Raw genomic sequence first — 24,605 nt, 5'->3', positions numbered from 1 at the left:
TTGGCTTGCGATGAGCCGCGGGGCCGCGGAGCCCGGCGCCGGGAAGTGCCACAGGACTCTAAATAACCGATAACACCGCCACCGCCCGGACTGGGCTGACAGGACGCATGTCGGCCACGCTTACGGCATAGGAGGCATCGAGCGTGATGCCTCAGAGCGGACGTCGACGGCGGAGTTGGTGAGTCAACACAGCAGCTCGGACCCCGCCTTTATCAGGAATGAGGTAACCACTGATCCTCTGACGCGTGTAGAAAGCGGATGCATTGAGCTAAGGATCTTTCGCTGCAGACATAAATAATTGTGGTCTGGCACACAGTGAAGCCTTCGAGGCAGGCCTACAAAAAGCTGACTTGGCAAATAGCTGATGTTTCACGTCAGCATGGGATCTGTTGTTTCATGCGAGCATGGGATCTGTTGTCTCACGTGAGCAGGAGATCTGTTATGGCAGATCACAAGAAAAATATTTTGTAAACATGAAGCAAAGGACAAAAATCACGGTATGAGCTCTACCGATGACGATCTCCGTGGCAGGTGCGGCGAACGCGATAGGCATAAGTGCTGTTATCAAGACACTGATGAACTTGAGGTTTGCTCATCGATAGGACCGAGCTCCCAAAGGTCTCCAACTTACATGACCAAGGCTACGTTGGGGTCACTTCTCATACTGACACTTCTGCCTATTCCAAAACGCTGAAGAGGATTTTTGTTTTGAGCAATTTGATATGCGTCTGAAGCTGTGCATCTTCCGGCGCTACCTGTCCACGACTTCCAAAGCTAGACCTTACAATCACACGCTCCCCGACATGCTCGTGTTTGGCGGCGATGCTGATGCCTTCTCGTAAAAGAAAAACAGCAAACTGTACCATCAACTCGGCGTCAAACTATGAGCTACGTAAGCGTAACTCTGACAAGGCAAACCTGAACATCAAAATACCATGTCGATGCCATCCCAGTGTTCAACAAATAAAATGGGAGCCAGGCCTCCAGCACCGTGCTCAGTGCTGGAGAGCAGCCGGCTTAGGGACCCGCTGAGGTCGGACCGTGTTTGGTGGTGTGGGTGGGGGTGGGGGGGGGGGGGAATGGTGGCGGTGCGGCCGCCCACCGGTGTCCAGCGGCACGCTCCGACCGCACCAGCGGAGATCGTGTGCCGAGCCGATACCGCTGCGCGAAAGCGCCCCTGGGCGGAAAGCGGGCGCAGCTGAAGCCCTGGGAGACACCTTTTCCAGTGGAGCGAGGAGCGAAAGGAGCTGAAGAATGTCCGCACTGCAGGCTTTCAGCCGGGGCTCATGCGACATGACTAGCGCAGACTTGCCTATCAAAAGTGAAAATACGTACAGTCATATATAAATGTAAGCCTATATGCGGGGTTGGTGACGGCCAGATTGTCCACAGCTGTGGTCGCTGAGCCATCCATCTTAGAGATAAGACCTGAACATGAGCGTGACTCATGCTGTCAAGCACGCCGCCAATTGCGACGTTATCCTCTGTCTTAGGTAAGCCGTTAGATCCGTGTTTACCTGCAGAAAATGGTCATCAAACCCGTCTGCTTAAGACATGGTCAGCGGCGTGATAAGACTGGTGCCGCTGCAGCGGTGCGATGAAGCGAGCATTGGGCCGACTGAAGACCCGCGGCAGGGGTCCCGCCCGCTCATGCAGAGGTCGTATGAAAGTCAGAAGAGGGTAAACAAGGTGTCCGAAGACACCATAAGGAATCCGATATTTAGTGTATGCTTTGTTAGAGTAAGTCAGATAGAGTTAGAACACGCAGTCTCGCAGAGCATGCACGATCGTGGTGTCAGACAGCTGATCGGGTCAAGATTAGCTTAAGCCTATACCTAACACGTCTACTTGCATGCATATGACCGTGAGGAGTAGTGGCGCAACCAGAACTTCCCTAGGAAGGGACCCGATCAGGTCAAAGGGTGCGCGTTTGGTCAAGAATGCCCGCTTCGCTCCTGTCGGTGCCCTGCTTCCTAACTCAGAGGACGTTTTTAGGCTCATTCCTGACCCGGAAGTGACAGCCTGAGCAAACACCATTTATTGACATAATCAGTGGGCTCATGTAAACCTCTCAATTGATGCGCGTTGTCAGCGGCGAGACCGGGAATGTTGTGTAACACGATAACAGAGATACACTACATGTACACTGCAGATGTAAGACACTAGATGCAACAATGTAGACAAAACACTAGATGAAACACTACAACTAATTTTGAAGCACTATAACACAGCCTTATAACTTCATTCGAGGACACAGTCATTCGTATGGTTACTGAAAGGTGCACACAATGCACCAGGAATGGAAACCAAAACACCGCAAAACACATAATCACGATCTCATGAACGGTAGCTACCGCCCAGCGCCCGATAACTCAAGAGTTGTGGAAGAATTTGTCTGCGTAGTGCTGGGGAGAATTCGTTGATGGACATGCTCCCGGGTTTGGAGACATCTTTTGTCACCGCATGACCAAAGGATGTTATCTATACAATCTGATAATCGTAATCTAATCGTAATCGCAATCTGATAGTCGCAGGCACATGTAATATCCGCAAGTCCTTGGCTACAGTGGCTTTGTGCACATTTCAGTCAGCATGCGGACGAGAGCGCTTTTTCTTCAGCATATTGGATGTGGGATCGACTGAGAGGTAAACCCCACAGACAACACACCCTTGTAAGCTCTGGAGGGTGGTGAAATTACCAATGCTGGTCAGGACTTAAAGGAAGTCTCCCACCTTTTTGTGATTTTCACTTGTTTTTACATCAGGCGTGTACGATTTAGTCAGCACGACCAGTTTTCTCAAAATCCGTTTTACGATTTGAATTTCGATTTGAAGTAGCCGACTTTACGGAAGAAATCTCATGTGACTCCCTGGCTGAATAAGACATGAAACACTATGAAAGTAATACATTTCATTTGCCTTGCTTTTTCCAACGTGTGTGTTCTGCAATGTTGGCGACACACTGTGTCAAACATGTTTGTGTACTAAGTGGTAGGAAAGCTTGAAACACTGTTCAGAGAAACAGATGAGCTATTATCCTGCGAATTCAACGAAACGTTATGCTATGGCTTCAATTTTTTCCTTTTGATGTTTACCACAGTGGCTGTTTTCGAGGCACACTTTGGCTTTGTGAATGGGAGTATCATATGATACATGCGATGCACTGGTTCAACCTTCAACCAACCAACGTCTCGGAGATGGGCCAGCGCCCGCTATGCCAATCACAGACGTTCTTTCATTCATACCAGATGTGTGCGCGGTCATTGTCATGACGACGATGGTCGTGACTGCAGGGAAGAAGTGTGCTAGTAACACTAGATAGTGCTGTCACAAAGCGTGGCAGCGTAATTTGGTCTCGAAAAAGTCAAAATCCATATCCATATTATGTTTTCATGGTGCTACAATGCTACCACCCAGTGCTGTTATTAGACGTGACTAGTCCTGAAGTTTTACTAAATTATGATTTTGAGATATGCTCCGAAGGTGGATCATTCCCTTCACCGTCTCGGCCTAGCGAGTGAAATAGTACTGGGACTAAATATGTGGGGCGTAGAGCACATTACAGGTTCAAGTAACACTTTTGTTTCTACCGGTAGTCATTTGCCTTCAACTCGATAGCAATTTAAGAAAAACTCCTCTGGACACTAACAACCCGGTGATACTTTCACTCAGGCGGCGTCTTAGCTCACAGGGTTACGACCCGGAAGCCAAGGCAAGAATTCAGACATTACGAACAGGAATCCAAGGGGATTTATCTTATTCGGTCAGTCCAAACACATGGATAACGTCAGACACGCGCAGCTAACCACATTTCTGAATGATAGGGCAACCCCCTGAAGACTTGCCCCTTGGCGGTGTGCCCAGATGTGACAGCAAAACACGTACGGATGTGTTCCGATAGGCGTGGGTAATACCCATGCAAGGCTTCGGTGGTTGCACCCCGCTTACTGCGCATTATTGCAACGTTACACTAGCCTATACCTGTCTCCCAGCAGACGACCCCCCCCCCCCCCCCGCTCTGCCACGTTCCGTTTTGGTTTTACTGGTGTCACAAAACCAGCACTGATGCGCATAGTCTGACCCAGTCTCTTGGGGTTACACCATGTTCATGTTCATATAATAGACCGGTGACGTGGTCACGTTACATGTATTTGTGCTGAATACCGTATGAAAATAGTCCAAATATTCATGCAGTTATCACACTGAGTTATTGAAGTCCTTGAGCACATCCAATGTGCGAAGCAGCCGAGGGAATTGCACGAACCCTTCGATCTACGGATACGGAATACTTCACATCGAACTAAACTCGAGCAACCGCAATGTTTTCTGTCAACAGTGGAAATAAAACACGGCTTGCCATGCTACATCGTTTACCCCAAAACATACCGGCTAACCACACAACTACTGCAGCTTCAGTAAGTGCGTCGCAATTAAATGCTTAGCCGCGGCGATCAAACCCCTCCGAGGGCGTCTTTTTGCAGCAGAAAGGAACGCCGCGACACGGCAGCACAGCTAACACGTTGCATGCATAAGTGGTAACGCGACAACAAGTGCGGAACACGCATGGATCAGACTTCTCCTATCCGAGACACACCATCCGCAAAACAGACTCCATACAAACAGCCCGAGTTCTACAGTGCACTACCATATGCCCACCTGAGAACGGTTCTACCGAGGACTACCACAGTCTATCGGTGTCGGCGGCCCAACTCCACCGAAATTCACCGGCCGCGAACGCTGCCAGCCGCCTCCACTCTACAGACATCCATTGGCACGCCGGCGCCGGGCGCCCTCAGAACGGCGAGTTCATGCCGAGCTTGGTGTCGAACTCCAGCCGAGCGCGCTTCTGGTAGCGGATGTTATACTTGAACTCGTACCGCTTCACGAGCTCGTTCACGGCCAGCTGGACGAGCGGGCCGGCCAGCAGCGCGACGGCCAGGTGGGGCGCGGCCGCCGTCGGCCAGCGCGGCGTCTCGCCGGCCATCGCGCAGTCCAGCAGCACGAACGCCGCGGCCAGCAGCAGCGAAAGCGCGGACGCCACCGCCCAGGCGCGGCTTGCGCACGGCCAGCGCTGCCACAGCTGCGCGCGCCGGTGCACGAACGACGCCGACGTCACGCACGAGTGAAGCACGAGCAGCAACAGCAGCGCGTTCTGCACGGCGCGCAGCTCGGCCACCGGATACACGTAGAGGCAGGCGGCCGGCGGGCAGACGGCTCGCAGGCTCAGCCCAAAGAAAACAGTGCCGATAAGCACCGTCGGCAGCACGCGCAGGCCATAGCACCAGGCAACGTAGACCACCTGCGGCCACGAGAGCTGCGCCGAGCACCGATCCTGGGCCTCCTCCATGATGCGCAGGTCGACGGGCGCCGCCAGCAGGGCGGCCGCCAGCAGGGGCACCTGGTGGCGGAACACGCGACTGGAGGACATAGAGCGCGCCACCGGAGCTGCGCACTACACATCAGATGCAGAACAATAAACTGCAAGGGAAACAATGCGGAGCCGAAGCACGGGATGACAAAAACACTAGGGCAAACAATCCGTCTGGACACCGCACCAGTGACGCCCTTCAAGAGCAGAATTAGTAGTGACGAACTTCATGAGGACAACGAACGAACTATTCAAACCACGCGCGATATGGTAGTGCAGTAATGACAAGGATATCTGAGCTGATAACACACAAGCCAGCCCTTCGTCATAAATGCTGTTCCGGCACGCCAGCTGTCGGCTGGGCCGACTGACCTGGACCCAGGCGAGCCAGAGCAGATGGCCGGGCGGCAGCGGCGGCGGCAGCAGCAGCGCTGCGCTCAATAGCGCCAAGCCGGCCAGCGCCACCGCCTGGCACGTCCAGAAGGCGACGGCCGTGCGCAGCCGCTGCACCAGGTGGCGCGCCTCCAGCACCAGCTGCGTCAGCGACACGCTGTCGTCGCGACGCAGCGTCAGCGAGCAGGCGAGCGAGTCGAGCCGCTCGGCCAGCGCCACCGGTCCGCCGCCGGCGCTGGACCTGCCGTCCAGCAGCGGGCGGCGGCAGTCGGCTACGCCGCGGGCGGCGTCCTCGGCGTCGGGCGGCGGCCGTTGCGAGCACAGCTGCGGATGCAGGGGACGCACGGCCAGCGCCGCGTCCGCCTGCACGAACACGGCCGCGTTCTGCGCGTTACCCGACGATCCGAGCACGCACACCACCTCGCCGTACTCCTGCATCACCTGCAGCATGGCGCGCGTGGTGGCCGGCGTGCAGTCGGTGAACAGCGACACCTGCAGCGGCACGTTGTCCACGTGCTCCAGGTGCGGCCGGATCTGCGCGATGCCCTTGGGCAACTTGGCACGGTTGCTCATGTCGAAGTTGACAGCGTCCGACTGGTCGCTGCTGTCGCTGGCGTGGCTGGGCGAGCGTGAGGCGGACGGCGCGCCGTCGCTAAGCGCCGCCGGCGCCAGCAGCGGCCACACGCACTCGCTCTGCACGCGCGTGCGCGACGATTCCTCGCCGCCGGCGGCCGGCTCTGGCGTCTCGCCGACGCGGATGTCGTGCAGCGACACCTGGTCGCCGGCCGCCGGCACGCCGACGTCCATGTTGATGACTGACGGCGCCGACGCACTGAGCGGACGCAGCCGCTCGAGCCCGCGGCCCGGCCGCGGCTCGCCGCCCTCGTCCGAGACAAGCCGGCGCGCCGGCGCGCGGCCCTCGTGCGGCTCGGACGGGCGCCGCGTGCCGTCGTCCAGCAACGAAATGTGACAGTTCCAGCCCGACTCGAGGCCCATCTTCTCGCTGAAGACGCGCGAGCGCAGCTCGTTCTCCTTGCTGAAGTGAACGAAGCGGATGCAAGCCTTCTCCAGGTGGTCGATGAGGCGCACCATGTCAGCCAGCGCCTGGTACTGCATCGTCACCATGCCCGTGAAGATCTGGTTGCACTGTACTTGAATGAGGCCCTCCGTCGAGTCGACGTCGTTCACCTCGGAGCCGTACAGCGAGTCGGTGCTCATATACTGCGGATGCACCGGCTTGTCCCAGAGCTCGACGCCGATGGCGTGACCGTGGCCGGGCACTGGCGAGCGCACGGAGCGGTAGATGTGTCCAGACTCGGCCGGCAGCTCCAGGTAGCGGTCGCTCAGCTCCACGGCCACCTTGGTGGTCAGCGGTCGGTAAGCGAACGCCGAGCAGTACATAGTGAGCGAGTGCCGGTGGTAGAAGTCGAGGATGCGCTTGCGGTCCGCCTCCGAGAGTGGGATGACGTCGGCGCCGTCCCAGAAGTCAGAGCACGAGTCCAGCACCAGGTCGGCCGTACCCTGGCTCACCAGCTGCAGCGAGTTGGTGTACAGCTCGCGCAGGATTACCGAGCTCATGTGCGGGTACGGAAAGCGGATTTTGCTGAAGGAGAACGCGCGCGTCAGCTTGTCGCGCTTGGCCTGGTCCAGCTTCAGGTGCTTGTAGCAGGCCACCTGGGCGTCCAGCTGGAACGCGTCGGCAGCGCGCGGGCTGAAGCCGATCTGGCGCGCCAGCTGGCAGAGGCAGCGCCGCGCCGGCACGGGCACCAGGTCGGCGTCGTCCTGCGCCAGACACACCATGTGGCGGCAGAAGCGCCAGTACTCGGCCAGCGTCTGCTCGCTGCACGTGTTCACCAGCACGGCCAGCCCAATCGGCTTCAGGCGTGCCAGCGAGTCGCGCCAGCGCGGGTCGTCGAACTGGATAGCCCACGGCTCGGCCGGGTTGTCGCGCGTCAAGTCGAGCACCTCGAGCGTCGCGTCTGACGTCACCGGGTCAGCTTCCCCGTCGGAAGCGACGCTGGCGCCGTCCGAGGCCACCTCGTCGCCGGCGCCGCCCTTCAGCCGCATGGTCACCACCTTCTCGGCAGTGGGATTCGGCCAACTGAGAACGCCCTTCTTGTCCACGCAGCAGAGCGAGGTGAGCGTGGCGAGTGTGAACAGCAGGCTGGCCGTATGCGGCAGACTGTCGCAGCGGCCGGCCGCCGTCTCGCGCAGCACGGGCCACACGTGGTGCCAGCGCGGGGCCACGTGCTCGTGCACGCTCGCCTCGTCCATCACGTCCAGGTGGTGGCGGTCGTCGGGCCGCGACTGGCGCATCTCACGCGCGAGCGCCACCAGGCGCGCCTGCGCCAGCCACGCGGCCGGCACCAGGACAAGGCTGCAGGCGAGCGGCAGCAGCGGCAGCAACACGCCGCACAGGCGCAGCAGCAGCAGGCGAGTCAGTGCCGCCGCGCCGAACGCCGAGTCTGGCAGCAGCCAGCGCTGCAGCGGCACCGACACGGCCGCCGCCAGCACCGCAGCCAGTAGCGCCGCCAGCAGCACGGCCGTCAGCAGCCGCTGCAGCTGGCGGCGCAGCGCCGGCGTCGGTCGCTTGCCGCCGGCCTGTAGCGCCAGCCGCAACGACTGCAGATATGGCGCGGTGAGCACGCGGAACTGGCGATTGGGCAGCGCGGCCACCAGGCGCGGCTGCGCCGGCTTCTCGTCGCCGCGGTGGCCGGTGTCGGGCACGTACAGCTCGAGCCGTGCCAGCCGCAGCGGCGGCTCGCCCTCGCACGCCTCCACATCGGCTAGCGCCGCCTCGCCCGGCCGCAGCAGCAGCACGTCACCGCGCGCCAGCAGCGAGGCAGGCAGGTTGACTAGCCGGCCGTCGCGGTAGGTCCACTGCAGACTGATGCAGGGCGATGGCGGCGCGTGTGGGTGCGGGTACTCGGCCTCGGCCCAGCCAGCGTCGGCGGTCGCCGCCGCCGCGCGCCGCAGCCGCGCCGCCAGGCGGCTAGCCTTCGCCGCCATCTCGCTGTCGGCCAGCACCTGCTGCCAGACGGCCAGCGCGGCGTTGGCCGCGGCCAGCAGCAGCACCAGCAGGCCGGCCAGCGCCTCGCCGACGGCGCCATCCGGCTGGAGGCCGGCGCAGGCCAGCAGCGCGCCGCCCACCAGCGCCGCTAGCAGCAGCACCGGCCACGAGAACCATGTGCGCGGCTGGCGCCCAGCGGCGCAGCGGCGCGCGGCGCGCAGCCAGCCGCCGCGCCGCCGCCGCGACGCCAACTCAGCCTCGATGTCCGTGCACAGCAGCAGCAGCGCCTGGCTGGTGCTCAGGCCACAGTCGACTGGCTTCAGTTGTTGATGAACAGTCGCCATCCCACCCACATGCAGTAGGAGAAGGCCACCAGCATGGGCACGGTCAGCGGCAGCACGAGCAGGTAGTAGCCGAGCGTGCCAACCAGTTCCATTCGAGCTGTTCAGCCGCAGCGCGGCGCCGCCTACTGCAGCATGGTTGGCACGGACACCTCACTGTAGACAAAGCAGGTGGTGTGCTTGTTAGAACGCATTCCAATAAACTCTTGATTTCTGTGACATTTGAGATTATCCACTATGTGTGTGCTACACCCTCTCCGTCCCCTTTTGGCACATGCACAATGGTCTTTCATGTTGAGTGGTTTGGTCCACAACGGACAACAGCATTTCGTGTTCTGAATCCTAACTACATACAAGTTTTGTACAGTTGATACCATAACTGCTCATGATGTTCCACCTACGTACACGTTAAGTTGCGTTGGCCCATTTTATTTCGGTGATCTCAGCTGGAAGTGCATCTGAAGCGAAGCACTCGGTGAGTTACACACCAGAGCAAGGCATGAAGATATTATCTTTTAACGTTCGCGGCAGTTTTCCTACGCCATCCCATTGAAATTTAACCAACCTATGTCCTCTGCAGCGAACAGGATAGGATGAAGGACCGGTAGTCCGTGGGGCCTTGAGATATGACAGCTGGCGAGTGACCAGACGGGCGAGCCTCGCTGGTGGTGGCACAGCACCGCCAGACCACAACAACTCACCGCGCCCCTTCCCGGCAACGGCCGGCCGGTGCAGTGATCCAGTGAACCTGTCGAAGTTATCCATTCAACTAGATCTGGATCTAGGCTTTGGGATTCACAGCTTACCAATAAAAGCGTCAATGGCATGCTTCCTTCGGAGCCATAGTCGTTGCCCCAAATCATTCGGAATAAGCAAACCAAATTTCAGATGCTACACATTTTGTGCACTCATGGTGGCGGGCGGCCACAGGTGGAACGTGTAGTATGGCAGGTATAACTTAGGCTGCACAATGAAACAGGCCCAGCTGGTCGTCGTTGCCGCGCCCTACATCTATTGGTGCGTGCCACCGCCCCAGTGGGAGTTTGAGTCAGTCATTACCATGTTTACACGTGCCAAGCACCTAGTGGTCAAGTATTTCTGAATCGGCCTGATCTGATACTTCGAAAGCCATGGGCCTCCGCACAATCCTCGTCATCGCCCAGACCTGTTCCACCCAAGGAGAGAACGTCCAAATGAATTGTGCTGTAGCAGGTGTTTCCTTGTATTTCAGAAATAGTAATATGCTGGTTGAGCCTCAACATTCAGCCTTTGGGACAAAGCATGCATAAATTTTGGCAGCAGAGTAACAGTTCCTTTAGGTGGAAGGAGCTAGTCCCAAAGTTTGATTGTAGCAAGCAAAAGAGCCTCTAAGTGAGGTCAGATGATGTGCCAAAGCATTGAGTGCACTGAATGAAAGTGGGACACAAATTATCAAGTAAACAAGTACAATAGTGCCACCTATCAGCCAAACAGAGAATCTTCTATCTGCTGCTCATGGGTACAAATCCTTGCCAGCTGCTTATACCTATGTGCAGTCACAGGGCACTCCTGCCTGCTGTGGGTCAGCCAACACAGATAACAATCAGATGCTGGTGCTGATGCATCGTGGCCATGACCACGTTATGGGGGTATCTGTCTGTTTGTCACCCTTATCTATGGCGTACCACTGAAGGAGTTCCCCTTATGCAGATGAATCCTTAACAAATCAAACCCTTTTGAAGATCTTGAATTCCTTGGCTCCACATACAACCAAAGCCACTAAAAACTACTAACCTACTAAAACCCACCACAAACCACTACAACCAATAAAACCACCAATGTACAAAAATGTTTGCAGCTTTATGAGACATCTATAAAAAATAACTGGACCATTACCTGCGCTCATTTGGTTCCAATGAGACTACGGTGTTCAGTTACAATGTAAATGCCTCAAGCTTATCTCTTATGCCTTCACTACCATTTCAGACTGATAATATAACTAGGGCTAATTATAATTCCTCTAGTTCATGCTCATAACTGGCATGCCCTTTCAAAGACCTTAAATCCTTTTGTTTCTAAGCTTGATGCACAGGGAACTGAGTGGTCTATTTTGTGTTCTATATGAAAGTTGACCATAGTGAGCAAGACCACCCTCCTGTTCAGATCACAAAAAATACAGGCCATGCTTAGCTTTAGTATAGTGGTAGCACTGCAGTGCTAACTCCAGCTCACATAGACTATATATCTGAGCACTCCAGAAGTCTGGTGCATAGGTCAGTGGCCACCAACTCACCACCAGTTTCAACATGTGGAAAACTGATTCCCCAAGGAGCAATGGTGTTTCAAAAGGAATGTTAAGAAAAAATATTGTAAAACATTTTTCAGACACCAATAATTTAAAAAAGCTCCACACAATTTAACCTGCCCTGAGCTCTACATATGCATGTAATAGTTCCGTGATACAAATATCTGATAAGCACTCATCTCATGCAGGCATTGGGTGCAATCAGCATTTTTATTTATTTTGCAGAGACCTCCTTGCTCCTGCCTCTTGGTCATAATAAGGTAAGCATAACATCCCAAAAACATGATGTTATGCTTAACACAGCAATACAGCATCCACATACACAAATACAGCATTTCAAAAAGATGTTTATTTGCCATCTGGCCCCCAACTGGATACAGGTTTAAAAAGATGGATTTACTTTTGGTCATGAGAAAGGTGTGTCAAAAGTTTAAATAACATTTTGACACAGGTTGGAAATGGCGACTACTGGTACTTCACAAGAGGCTGTCCACGCAGGCCTCCCACTTCCTAAACCAGCTTAATGAACTGAATGAAGTACAAAACTCTGAATGGTGCTGACATCATAAGCACACAAAAGACATGTCATGATGCTTCTACCGCACTCGCTTAGCTCGACACGCCATGTAATGGCAACAAATAGCGTCTTAGCTCAAACCTAATATCCTTCAATCAGATGGATGAGCGCGGCCCACATCGGAAGAATAACAGTGTTAGTCATGACAGGCTATGGCGACCAGAGCGTTTATATAACATAAGCGTATAAGTACCTTTAAGACAGAGTACAATGAAGGCAACAACAACGCACGGAAAATCGCGGGTCTAGGACTTGCTCCCGCTGGCACCCCACCCCCACCTACCCGCATGCAGGGTGACCTTGGTGGCAGTAACCAAGGTGGCGAAGTAGTCAGCTGATGAAGGTGGATGATATACAACAGTCAGTAGTTAGCGACATCGTTTGATTACGTCATCGTACCCGGCACATCATTGATTGAAAGCTAGTGGAAGGCTGTTATGCCTGGAAATCGCGCTGAAGAACGCCATATATGAACGACTGGACAATGATACTTTGGCTGACCTTGATTGCTGCATGGCCGATAAAACCACAGGATTTGAATGACGTTATTAAAGCGTCATGGATACCCGGGTGACCTTGAAATGGTAGCCCTGAAAAAATGTGCCCACCTTCGCGGGCATGTGGGTCAGACACTTGAAAAGTTAAATGTCTTATGAAGGGCGAGGCGGTGAACTGTATCGAATGATCTACAAGATTGCCATTTCAGTTCATAACCACGTACAAATGTTGAACACTCTCTTTAAGTGACCGCTCCGAGCATCACAATCTTATGGTGAAGGAGCACCAAAACCTGCATTTCGGAACCACGTAATCGTTCACGATACTGCTCGCAGCTTCCTCATCCTCTTCTTTCGCTTCAGCACTGTCGCTCCAGTCGTTTACCCCGCCCTCATGCAAGTGGAGATCCAGGGCAGCGGGGAAGAGCCGCAGATCACGACAGTCCCTGCCGCAGTAGGACTGGTTGCCAACTCTGCCGGCTGGCTGATGACGGAACGTCCACGTCTGCTCTCCGGGCAGCCAGGTGAGCACCACTCCTCCAGGCTGCACTGGAAGGAGAGGTCGCGCGCCATCCGACGTTTGAAGTCAGTCGTGCTTCGCTGCTTCGCATCACCTGCTCGGCGGACGACACTGGCCATGTCGGGCCACTGTGGCACGAGATGGGACTTCGATGTCTGATGTCAGGATCTGATGTTGCGCCCCATGATGAGCTGAGGCGACAAATGTCCGATCGCTTCTTGTGGTGTCGCTCGATGCGTCATCAGAGCAAGTTGAGGATCTGGTTGCCGTATGATCCTCTCAGCTTCCTGAACAGCTCTTTCATCGGCTTCGTCGCCCTGTGGACAGTAGGAGCCAGACAGCGTGCGAGCGAGTCTGTAGTGCCGCGCGAATTTTGCGAACTGGGGCTCACCCACTTTCCAATCGGCGTACGAACTCCAAGCCTTCAACGGCGCACTGTCAATGCTGATCAAAATTTCAGTCAAAAGCAGCCGAATCAAGCAAAATTTACGTTTTAATGCAGGTTTCCACGTGGTTTCCACACCACGCTTCATTATGGTAACGTGTGTTCTCCCCAAGGTGAACGGAATATGCTGCACATGCCAGCATTAAGGCTAGGTGTTCGTAGTGCAGTTGTGCTTTGTATCCTGCGCCCCTGCTGGGGCGGGGCGCGGCACGTGGTCAGGTTCGCAGGCCGGCCCCGGCTGCGAGGCCCTCGCTGTCGGAAGTCGCCGTGGGGAGAGCGGAGAGGGTAGGTGCGCCGGGAAGGGCAGCGGCGCGGCTGAGGCTCCGGGCAGAGATGACGAGAAGAAACTCTTCGTCGGTGGCCTCAGCTGGGAGAGCTCAGGAAAGGAGCTGCGCGAGTACTTCGGCGCGTTCGGCGAGATCGAGTCTGTGAACGTGAAGACAGATCCCAACACTGGCCGGTCACGAGGCTTCGCATTCCTCGTCTTCTCGTCCACCAAACCATCGAGAAGGTACTGAACAAGGCTGAGCACATCATCAATGGCAAGAAGGTGGACCCAAAGAAGGCCAAGGCGGGTCACAGCAAGGATCTTCGTCGGCGGTCTCAAGCCAGAGATGTCCGATGACGACATCAAGAACCACTTCAGCGCCATGGGCACGGTGGTGGAGGTCGAGATGCCCATGGATAAGATCAAGAACCAGCGCAAGGGCTTTTGCTTTGTCACCTTTGAGCAGGAGCAGGTAGTGTAGGACCTGATCCGTGTCGGCAAGACCAAGATCAAAGACATCAAGGTGGACGTCAAGAAGGCAACCCTGAAGCCGGACGGCGGCCGCAGTGGCATGCGCGGCGCGGCGCGCGGCGGCCGGGGTATGATGAGTGGAGGCCGCGGCGGTCGCGGTGGCTGGGGCGGCGGCTGGAGCGGTGGAGCAGCCTCTCGCGACCGGTGGAGCGGTGGAGCAGCCCCCCACGGCTGGTGGAGCGGTGGAGCAGCCTCCCGCGACGGGTGGGGCGGTGGAGCAGCCTCCCGCGGACAGTGGAGCGACGGGTCGGTCTCCCGCAACCGAAGTAGCGACGGGTTGGCCTCCCGAGGCCGGCGGAGCAGCGGCCGGCCACAGCCAGCCGCTGCGTGGCTGAAAAGGCGGTGTGGCTGCTGATGATGGTGCCGGTGTGACAGGCGACGGTTACGAGCGAGTGTTGCCGCGTCGGAGCGGACGAGAGCGAAGGCCCGTGCGATTTTGTACTCGTTGATCATTAGGATCAGGGTGGGGTGTTCGTAGTGCAGCTGTACTCTGTATCCTGCGCCGCTGCTGGGGCGGGGCGCGGCACGTGGTCAGGTTCGCAGGCCGGCCCCGGCTGCGCGGCAGATGCGCGCCGCCGCCGCTGTTCGCACGGCCCCGGGTCACGGCCCCCGCTGTCGGGAGTCGCCGTGGGGGAAGCGGAGAGGGTAGGTGCGCCGTCAGGGGCTGCTGTAGTTTGAGACCAAAATACAGAGAAGTTGTGGTGAAATACTTGGCGTCTCATTACACTAGGTGAATTAACATGCCCCAGGATCAGGTCCAGTTCACAACATTGTCTATTAGTGAACCACAGATCGTCAGGCAAGTTTAATTCCTGTTTAAGCTTTGCAGTGAACCACTGACATATTGCCCCTCGTTTCTCCATGGTTTGGTTTCGAGTTTTAGGAACACTCCTGTATGACATAGGTGAAGTTTGAGTCTTTTTCAGAATACTAGACGATTCCGTTAACCTGGACAGCTCGAGCTCTCGGTGGCCAAAGGAATTTGTTCTAGGAACGTGTGACTGACGCCACAATGACGGCGATTTTGGCTCTCAAGTTCTTAAAGGCTTTGCTCTTTCCGAATGAGAGAATCCTCAACTCCTACCTTGGGCTGAAGAGTTATGATATTTTGAGACCGTTGCCTCTTTCACAGCCCATAAAGGCAAGCCAGTTTTAAGCGAATTCACACGACATATCAAGTTGTTGCATGTTTTTCGACTAAAAGTGCTTTTATCTGAACTATCAAGCTTGTCTTGACCAATCCATAACGTTGGCAGAGGCAAAGGGTACGGAAAAAAAACGTTTACCGTGGCATGTGGCACGTGGACTGCACGTGAGTTTGTACTTGAGAAAATAACCTGCTTATCCTCGAGCAACGTCTGCTATCAAAACAAATGTCACATTTTGGGGGATGATCGATGCGTTCAATTTGTACATTGCTATAACAAAACTGCTCGTGCCCCTGGACCTTTGTCGCTGATACGAGTCTGACTGCATGAATGCAAGCACAGAAATCCAACATTTTCACGCCCTTCTCCTCCGGTGGGGGGGGGGGGGGGAGGGGCAGTGAGGCACCATCTTTCCTTGGTCGTGGGATTGAGAGCTCAATGATCCCACGGGCAGTTTGGCAGGATTGTGAAGGCCCCATTCACGTCACACAACCAGACTAAATTCGCCTTCCGCAAGGGTCTGCATTTGGTAAGAGTAGGGATTAACCCCCGGCCCTAGCTTCTTAGTTTTGCCTGGGTCTCACATTACCCCGTTAGATTTACAGGTGGTAATGCAGGGATCCTGGGCACTGAGGGAGCTGCTTTGCGGGTCAGTCGGGGCACCCTTCCAACGCATGTCTTTGGCCAAAAGTTCTGCCGTGACAAGAACACAAGAATTGTCACTAATGATGTCCGATTTGCAAGACCTAAAGCATCTTGTTCGAAATAGTGTAACCACTCTTCGCTGAAATAAGGACATGAACAAATCGTGTGGTGAACCGTGAGTAGTGCATTGCAGTGAGGATAGTGAGACCGTTCTTCTCCGCACAGAAGACAGCCATGCGTCGCGTGTGCGTGACCGATAAGTACCTGGCGAAGGACTACTTCTTCTCGTCTCGCGTCACGTGAGCTCGACGGCCATAGTAGCTTGATGGTTTTCACCCTACCGTTTACTGTGAATGTAGTCCTAGAAAGGCTTCCATTCGCCTTTGATGAATGCCATGATGGCAGGGTTAACAATTCTGGCCGGCCGGGGCAAAGAGCGGGCGCAAGGTGCGCGCTGCTCGTTTTGCCTCCGGGTCGGCGAGCTCTGTATTCGGAGTCACATCGCGGCTGGACCACTCCACACGCAACGACGAACTGCCGCGCACAACGTCGACAGACAGACTCCTAACAGCGGGGGCCGTGACCCGGGGCCGTGCGAACAGCGGCGGCGGCGCGCATCTGGCGCGCAGCCGGGGCCGGCCTGCGAACCTGACCACGTGCCGCGCTCCGCCCCAGCAGGGGCGCAGGACACACACAATTGCACCACGAACACCACACGGCCAACATGTTCAAGATGGCCAAGAAATGGAGCTCTGCTGGCAACGCCTTCTGCGAGGTGGCCAACCTCAGCCTGAAGAACCAGAATCGGCACGATGCAGCTACTAACTTTGTCGACGCTGGAAAATGCTGCAAAAAGTTCGGCCCGAATGAGGCCGTCAACTGCGTGATGAAGGCGATTGAGATCTTCACGGACATGGGCCGATTCACCGTGGCGGCCAAGCACCACCAGACGATCGCAGAGATGTACGATACGGAGCTAGTCGACCTGGACAAGTGCGTCAAACACTACGAGAAGGCGGCCGATTTCTTCCGCGGCGAGGGGTCCATCTCGTCGGCCAACAAGTGCCTGCTCAAGGTGGCCCAGTTCGCCGCCCAGACGCAGGACTACGAGAAGGCCATCAGCATCTACGACCAGGTGGCCGGCACCTCCCTGGAGAGCTCGCTGCTGAAGTACAGCGCCAAGGACTACTTCTTCCGGGCGCTGCTGTGCCACCTGTGCATCGACGTCATCAATGCCAACAACGCCGTGCAACGCTACCAGGAGATGTACCCGGCGTTCCAGGACTCGCGCGAGTGCGGGCTCATTAAGACCATCTGCACCCACCTGGAGGAGGAGAACGTGGACGCGTTCACCGAGACGGTCATCGAGTACGAATCGATCTCGCGCCTCGACCAGTGGACCACCATGATGCTGAACCGGATAAAGAAGACCATACAGGAGAACCTGAAGTAGGCGCGCCGCCTGCCGCCGAGTCCACGTGGCCGGCCGGGGGAGGCCCCGCGCCGCCGACGAGTCCACGCCTCGCTCTGTGGGGTGCAAGTCTGCTGGTTTATTACCTTGTTGGTGCGATAGTGTCGCTGACGGCTGCTTTTCTACCCGCAGGCGATAGTCTGGGGCCTGGTTATTATATAGCCATGTATTGTTGAGTTATACGGCGCCGGCGTGCGGGTATAATTTATGTGTATCGGTAGCTTGCGGTCGGATGACTACCCTGGCGGGGCCGTTTCGGGCTGGTCTATGCAGTACAGGATGGTTTCGGGCGTGTGGCGGGATCACAGTGGGTTTGGGAGTGCCCCATGTGATGCTAAGCTGCACATTATAGTGTGCGAATACCTTTGCGCCAGCCGGAGACGTCTTTCGCCCCCACCTGCTAGCTACCATTCCAAGTGTTTCACCACATCTTCTCTGTATTTTGGTCTCGCACCGCAGCAGCCCCTGATGGTGCACCTGCCCTCGCTGCTCTCTCAACGGCGACTCACCACAGCGGGGGCCGCGAGCCGGGGCCGTGCGAACGAGCTGGGGCCGTGCGAACTGCGGCGGCGGCGCGCATCTGCCGCGCAGCCGAGGCCGGCCTGCAAACCTGACCACGTGCCGCGCTCCGCCCCAGCAGGGGCGCAGGACACACACAACTGCACTACGAGCACCGCACGGCCAACATGTTCAAGATGGCCAAGAAATAGAGCTCTGCTGGCAACGCCTTCTGCGAGGTGGCTAACCTCAGCCTGAAGAACCCGAATCGGCACGATGCAGCTACTAACTTTGTCGACACTGGAAATTGCTACAAAAAGTCCCATCCGAATGATGCCGCCAACTGCCTGATGAAGGCGATTGAGATCTTCACGGACATGGGCCGATTCACCGTGGCGGCCAAGCACCACCAGACGATCGCGGAGATGTACGAGACGGAGCTAGTCGACGTGGACAAGTGCATCAAGCACTACGAGAAGGCGGCCGACTACTTCCGCGGCGAGGAGTCCACCTCGTCGGCCAACAAGTGCCTGCTCAAGGTGGCCCAGTTCGCCGCCCAGACGCAGGACTACGAGAAAACCATCAGCATCTACAACCAGGTGGCCGGCACCTCCCTGGAGAGCTCGCTGCTGAAGTACAGCGCCAAGGACTACTTCTTCCGGGCGCTGCTGTGCCACCTGTGCATCGACGTCATCAACGCCAACAACGCCGTGCAACGCTACCAGGAGATGTACCCGGCGTTCCAGGACTCGCGCGCGTGCAAACTTATTAGGACCATCTGCACCCACCAGGAGGAAGAGAACGTGGACGCGTTCACTGAGACGGTCATCGAGTACGAATCGATCTCGCGCCTCGACCATTGGACCACCATGATGCTGAACCGGATAAAGAAGACCATACAGGAGAACCTGAAGTAGGCGCACCGCCTGCCGCCGAGTCCACGTGGCCGGCCGGGGAGGCCCCGCGCCGCCGACGAGTCCACGCCTCGCTCTGTGGGGTGCAAGTCTGCTGGTTTACTACTTTTTTAGTGTGATGGTGTCGCTGACGGCTGCTTTTCTACCCGCAGGCGATAGTCTGGGGCCTGGTTCTGATACAGCCATGTATTGTTGAGTTATACGGCGCCGGCGTGCGGGTAACAGTTAACAGAAGCTGGCTGATACGTTGTCTACTTAGTAACGCGCCAGGCTAGGGCGATAGTCGCGAACAATTATTCCACCCATCTATTCCACCATTCGTATTCATCATCATCACCCATCATATGGCCTGAGGACCTGAGGACCTGCGAGCGGTGCCGCCGCTGTGCCCGCTCCATGTCTTCGCTGCCACGCGTCAAAGGAGCGGGCACTGAGCTGCGTCCCCACCCCCTCGCGAGCCGTGTCCTTTCACCTGCTCTCTTGGCTGAGTTCCAGGCCAACGCACTCGCGCACTTCGGCTGTGTCGCACGCGTCTGAGGAGTGCGGTTCAATGTTCTTGTTCATTGATAACAAGCCGACGATGGCAAATAAATCGTGTAATCTTGGCCTGAAAAACGCCATTTATGAAGATGCTGATAAAAAAGCCGAACAGGGATCCTTGCGGGACGCTATGGGATCGACAAAGGGAGAGGGATCCGTCTTTCACCAGCTGCATCTGGTCAGCAAAGTAGCTCTGAAACCAATTGAGGTTGAGGCCGATGTAGAGTTGAGGGTGACTGTAGTTATATGGCCTACACAACAGGACTGAAAAATCAACACCGTCAAATGCTTGGCTCAAGGGGCAGATGTTTCCGTGACAGGCATTCTTTGGTGTTGACGCCGAAATGAAAAGGCAGTTCTAGCCCGCGGATAAATGTGACAAACACGTGCCGAACTCAGGACTGAAGGACATGTGCCGTGCAGTATCGAATGTTATTGGTATGCCATACGGTGGACGTGCACCAAAAGCAAGATGCATGCCCCTAAGTGTCAGCAAAGTACCAAACGAAATGTTCAGAAAGCTTATCGCCGCTGCTGTAGTCCTGTTTCTACAGATTGTCTGCGCGTGCCAGCCGGTGCATGCCAGCCGACTGAGGGCTCTCACTTTGATCCTGCAAATTGGACGTCATAGCGTGCATCGTCAGCTGTGTTATGCCGTGCAGGCACGTGGGCGGTCATCGGCGTGCATTTCGATATCTGGACCCACCATTCCTGTCACGGGTTTGCTTGCATCACATCTGCAATACCTTCAACTATCGATTTGTTGGTTCAGAGGGTCAGGAATTTTCCTTTCTTTTAAAAAAGGACGCGCAGCGCACGTCATCACACCCTTTATGGAGCGTCAGCGACTGCATAGGGCACATAAGCGCTCAGGCATAGGGCACATCATCGGTGCAACCGCAATTCGAACCCGCGCTCCGCACGTGGAAGTTCGACGCGCTAACCACTGGGCCATTACTCCCACTCAGAGGCAGGATACATGACCTCACGCGCCGCCCCAACAGAGCAGCCTGCGCAGATCAGCGTATGGGGCTCTGATAGAGATGATGAAGAACTCACCGAAGGGCAGCTACGCCATCGTGCAGAAGATGGTAGTGGTGCTCCCGGAGCGACTCAAGCACGTCTTCCACATGGAGAACCACATCCACAACAGCAGGTGCGCCGGGCAGCGCCGGCTGCCTCGGACCGGTCCGGTGCGTGTCTAGCGTGAATAACGTAAAAGATCGCGCACAAAATATGTTCAGAGGTGGGAAGTGAGATAACTCAACATCAGGCGTGTTGCAGCCTGCTGATGTGTGCACATTCAAGTGTGGCCCTTTCGAGGATTATGGGACTGGAAATATCAGCATGTGACAACCATCACTTGGTGAAGAATTGGTACGCCTTCGCCTGTGCGGTCCTTGGCGTGCATTTCGACACGTGGCCCCACCATCCATGTCATGGGCTTGCTTGCCTCACATTCATAATACCACCAACTGCCGATTTGCCGGTTTGGGGACAGGTTTTTTCCTTTCTTTTAAAAAACGGATGGCAGCGCACGTCGTCAGGCCGTTTTATGGAGCGTCAGCGACTGCATAGGGCACATTAGCGCTCAGGGGCAGTAGTGCAACCGAAATTCAAACTCATAGGAAACAAAATATTGTTGCATCGCGCTGTGAGGGGCCTTGCTTGTTAACCTCCCGCCGCCTGTTAGCTTAAGCCGGCCGCCACGTTGGCTGCCTCGGTCTGCTGCAGTGCGGACCGGCTCTAATCTCGCCATGGCGGCGGGCTGGCCGATCAGTGGCGGCGCTCACCGCGCTGGCGCGCTCTGACTCTGCTGGGTCGGGGCCGCCTGGCCGCCGTGGCGGCCTGCCTCCGCCCGCCTCTGCGCGGGCCGGGCGCCTTCTCGAGCTGCCTGGGCCCCTTGGGGATGCCGGCCGGTGAGCCGAGGCGCTCATTCTTGCGTGGAACAGCTGAAATACAAGGTCTCAGAGCAGCGTGCTGTAAGCGACGCTGGAGAGGAAGCGACGCACGGTTACAGTGTAGCTTACAGTCGCACTCGTGGCGAGCGTCCTTAAGTGCCGAGAGCGCTATCTTCAACATCGCAATCGTCATCGTCTGACACGTGTATCTCATACCACAGAAGTAGATGCAAAAGTACGACGTACTTAGATGGACGATGTAGCCCAGTGGAGCGAGTGTTTGGCTCACAGGCGTTAAGTGCGAAGCTCGAGCATAGCTCCTGGCCAGCAGTGCCTTCCCCACCGCGGAAATCGGCGTGAGGAATTTCGACGCTGAATGACGTGAGTTGCTGATATGTCGTTAGGCCTCAGTCACAATTGTATACGTCCCAGGTTTTAAAGCAGCAGGTTTAAAGCAGTAGGTCAGCCGTTGTGGTGTCAGCCGATACGTTGGCAATTGAAAATGCACCTTTGGAGAATTGTGGCGGGGACAAGATCAGTATGTTAACCATCACCTCACTAGAGAGTATGGGAAGAAATATGCAGTCCTGGTATGAATACCCACCTTTCTCTGTTTAACATCAAAATGAGGACCATCAGGTTCGAGATGTGGATGAAAGTTTGGTTGCCGGCGTAATGGACATTATAATTACAGCACAGAAACAGCGGACAATGTGTACCGTTCATTTCACGCCAAGAGTCTCACAAAAATGTTGCTAAGTGATGTAAAGACATCAGTGTGCATGATAACATGTCCAAAGTGGCACATGTCAATAAAGGGGATATCAAAGGCGGACAGGCATGGAAATGTTAATCAGCTTTCATTCCAAAATCTGTATCGCCTCGACATGCCGCCCGTGCGCTGCCACAGCTTGCTGGACTGTTCTGACCGCTGGCAAGGAAGCTGCCGAATGCTCAGAGCACTGTGCCAGTCGCCAGGCCCGCGCGTAGGCCGCCGCAAGTCGGACGGGGCTGTAACGACAGACACAGCTCGAGAGAAAACAAACTCCAGGTGGCCACCGAAACGGCGCCAGCCTTGCATGATGAAAACAACCTGTGAACGGTGTCGCCCCTGGACCCGCAACACGTAGAAATTCGCTGCAACGCGTCCACGGACCGACGGGCTGGGCTGCATTCGTCCGAAATCGACCCCTTCACCCGCTCTTCGGACACAGCGCCACGCTAGCACCCCTTCGCACCTTTTTCGTGCCGCATGTGTGTGGTGATGTTGCCGTAATCTGAATGAGGCTGCGCAGTGGATGAATGTTCGTATTTGTTGGTAACGTGTATGCGATGCGTGGATGTGGTATGCAAGACTCTTTTGGGGGGCAAAGCGTCCACAGTGTCGCTGCAAATAGACATGGAAACGACGGCGATGCTGAGTCAGTGCCGGCCGAGCACTGCCAGGCGACACTACGGCTTGACAACCAACCGCTGCGATCTACAGAGATCAGCAAATCTCTGCGCAAACGTTCCAGACCGGACACATTCCGTAGCTGATTATCGGTATTACCGATATCCTCCTGAAGAAGCAGAAGCCGAATAGCTGGCCTGCTCCGAACACAGTCAGCATCACTGTAGTGTTGGAAGAGCCAGTGCTGCCCAGCAGTGTCTCCTGCATGCAGCAGGGGATGACGAAGATCACTAAGGTAAAAGCCAGCTCGCCGTGGACGAATCCAGCACTGATTCGAATAGCCGAACAGCTGGCCTGCTCCGAACAGACATCATCACTGTAGTGTTGGAAGAGCCAGTGCTGCCCAGCAGTGTCACCTGCATCCTGCAGGGGATGACGAAGATCACTAAGGTAAAAGCCAGCCCGCCGTGGAGGACTTAAGCGCTCAGAAAGTCGCTGCATGCGATCTGCTCTTGGACTATCAAACTTGCTCCGTTCTCGCAGTTTTACATACAATGACACATTCCTCCCAGTTTGGCGGTCATTCGATTTCAAAGTCGCAGGGATTTTATGCGATATACAAGATGAAATGTCTATGCAATTCCTTTGTAATATATGTCATATAAGCTATGATGTATGCTTATATATATATATATATATATATATATATATGTAATATACGTGACTTGGTGTTCTTTATCTCATTTCATGACCATGTCAAAGATGCCACAACTACATGCTTTTGATCTTTCAGACCTCACAGTCCTGGAAAGTGATACAAGAGTGGGTCACCACCGTAGATTGCAGAGGTACATGTTTCATGTTGAGATCATTTTCCACTACTGGTAAAGGGTCGTTAAAAGCGTTAATGAGTCCTGTCTATAAAGGACTTTTGTTCGCGAGTTGTGTTAACAAAATATGGGCATCTTATGTAAAAGAGCTCAGATTACATAGAAACGTCCGCGAAAGGAATACGGCACCCCATCACTTGACACTAAAATTGTGATGGGGGGATTCTCAAAACGCTGAGTTGTCTCTGCTACGGAGCTCCTTCCTTCGTTTCACATGTCGCCAGTGTTAAATCTAGACTAAATTAAACAAACGCGATGCACTTTGGGCCAGCCTGAGCCGTGCTTGGGTGCCCAACACTGGCGTATCACCTCGGCAGAGCAAGTGTGGGGAAGTGCAATCAGCTGATATGGTTCCAAAAATGTAGGACATAGTACATGTAGGACACCTGAGGACATAATATTTTGTAAGAAAGGTATGAAAGTCTACGTCTGTGAGTCCGGGAATTACACAGTACCTAAAGCTATGAAAGCAATGGCAATGTACATGAAAATCACGCCAAGTGGGCAACTGATCCAAGGACCGGCCGCGAAAATGGTAAAAGGCCCAAACAGTATTTTTGGAAATCGTACTGGACGGCCAACGAGCGCAAAGAGACCAAGGAAATAAAGAGATACGCTACAACTGCGTAAGTGAGTAAAAAAATAAGCGACATGGGAAGCTTTGCCCAGCCCCGACAGACTGTCACCACTCACCGCCGCAGGAGTCACCAAGTCACAACCGCACACAAGCACATGAGATGGCCAATACGGTATAGAAGATTAATACACGCCTTCTCTGTGTTGTCAGCTGGTATTGGTGGCAAAAAAAACGCGCTTCAAAGGATTGTCAAGGCATTTCCACGGTGGCTAGAAAAACTGTATTAGCTTTAGCAAAAGCCCAAAATCGTGTTTTTTCTAGCCTCAGTGCTCTGTGTTTCACGCAAGGTGTCACCACGTTGAATGGCAAAGCCTTGAAAAAATATATCACCTTG

The 24,605-nt window shown here is 55.3% G+C and overlaps 2 protein-coding genes and 2 pseudogenes across 2 annotated transcripts; 3 read left to right on the top strand and 1 right to left on the bottom strand.

The window, feature by feature from the left end:
* Window positions 1–4,128: 4,128 nt before the first annotated feature.
* l(2)k05819 (transmembrane protein 94-like protein l(2)k05819) lies at window positions 4,129–8,948 on the bottom strand. Its single transcript, XM_037220417.1, has 4 exons — window positions 8,937–8,948; window positions 8,363–8,692; window positions 5,741–8,167; window positions 4,129–5,398 (listed from the first exon to the last, which is right to left on the bottom strand). The coding sequence occupies exons 1-4, from the start codon at window positions 8,946–8,948 to the stop codon at window positions 4,793–4,795; spliced, it is 3,375 nt and encodes a 1,124-aa protein (XP_037076312.1). The 3' UTR covers window positions 4,129–4,792.
* A 3,916-nt stretch (window positions 8,949–12,864) lies between these two features.
* Window positions 12,865–14,606, top strand: LOC119097371 (RNA-binding protein squid-like; annotated as a pseudogene).
* Window positions 14,607–16,261: 1,655 nt separating this feature from the next.
* Window positions 16,262–17,480, top strand: LOC119097370 (alpha-soluble NSF attachment protein-like). The gene is made up of 2 exons (XM_037220415.1): window positions 16,262–16,326; window positions 16,703–17,480. The coding sequence occupies exons 1-2, from the start codon at window positions 16,262–16,264 to the stop codon at window positions 17,478–17,480; spliced, it is 843 nt and encodes a 280-aa protein (XP_037076310.1).
* Window positions 17,481–17,777: 297 nt separating this feature from the next.
* Window positions 17,778–18,913, top strand: LOC119097369 (alpha-soluble NSF attachment protein-like; annotated as a pseudogene).
* The last annotated feature ends 5,692 nt before the right edge of the window (window positions 18,914–24,605 follow it).

Source organism: Pollicipes pollicipes, unplaced genomic scaffold (genome assembly GCF_011947565.3).
Source record: "Pollicipes pollicipes isolate AB1234 unplaced genomic scaffold, Ppol_2.1 Scaffold_4295;HRSCAF=5057_pilon_pilon_pilon, whole genome shotgun sequence".
Lineage (NCBI taxonomy): Eukaryota > Metazoa > Arthropoda > Thecostraca > Pollicipedomorpha > Pollicipedidae > Pollicipes > Pollicipes pollicipes.
Note: the sequence above shows the minus strand (reverse complement) of the source record. Positions and strands in the feature narration are given on the sequence as shown.

What these genes read in the sequence shown, in the direction of transcription:
- LOC119097370 (XM_037220415.1), top strand. Translation starts at nt 16,262, where the DNA reads ATGCGTCGCGTGTGCGTGACCGATAAGTACCTGGCGAAGGACTACTTC. An exon ending in TTCTTCTCGTCTCGCGTCAC is followed by an intron (nt 16,327 to 16,702) that starts GTGAGCTCGACG and finishes GCTCCGCCCCAG; the next exon opens with CAGGGGCGCAGGACACACAC.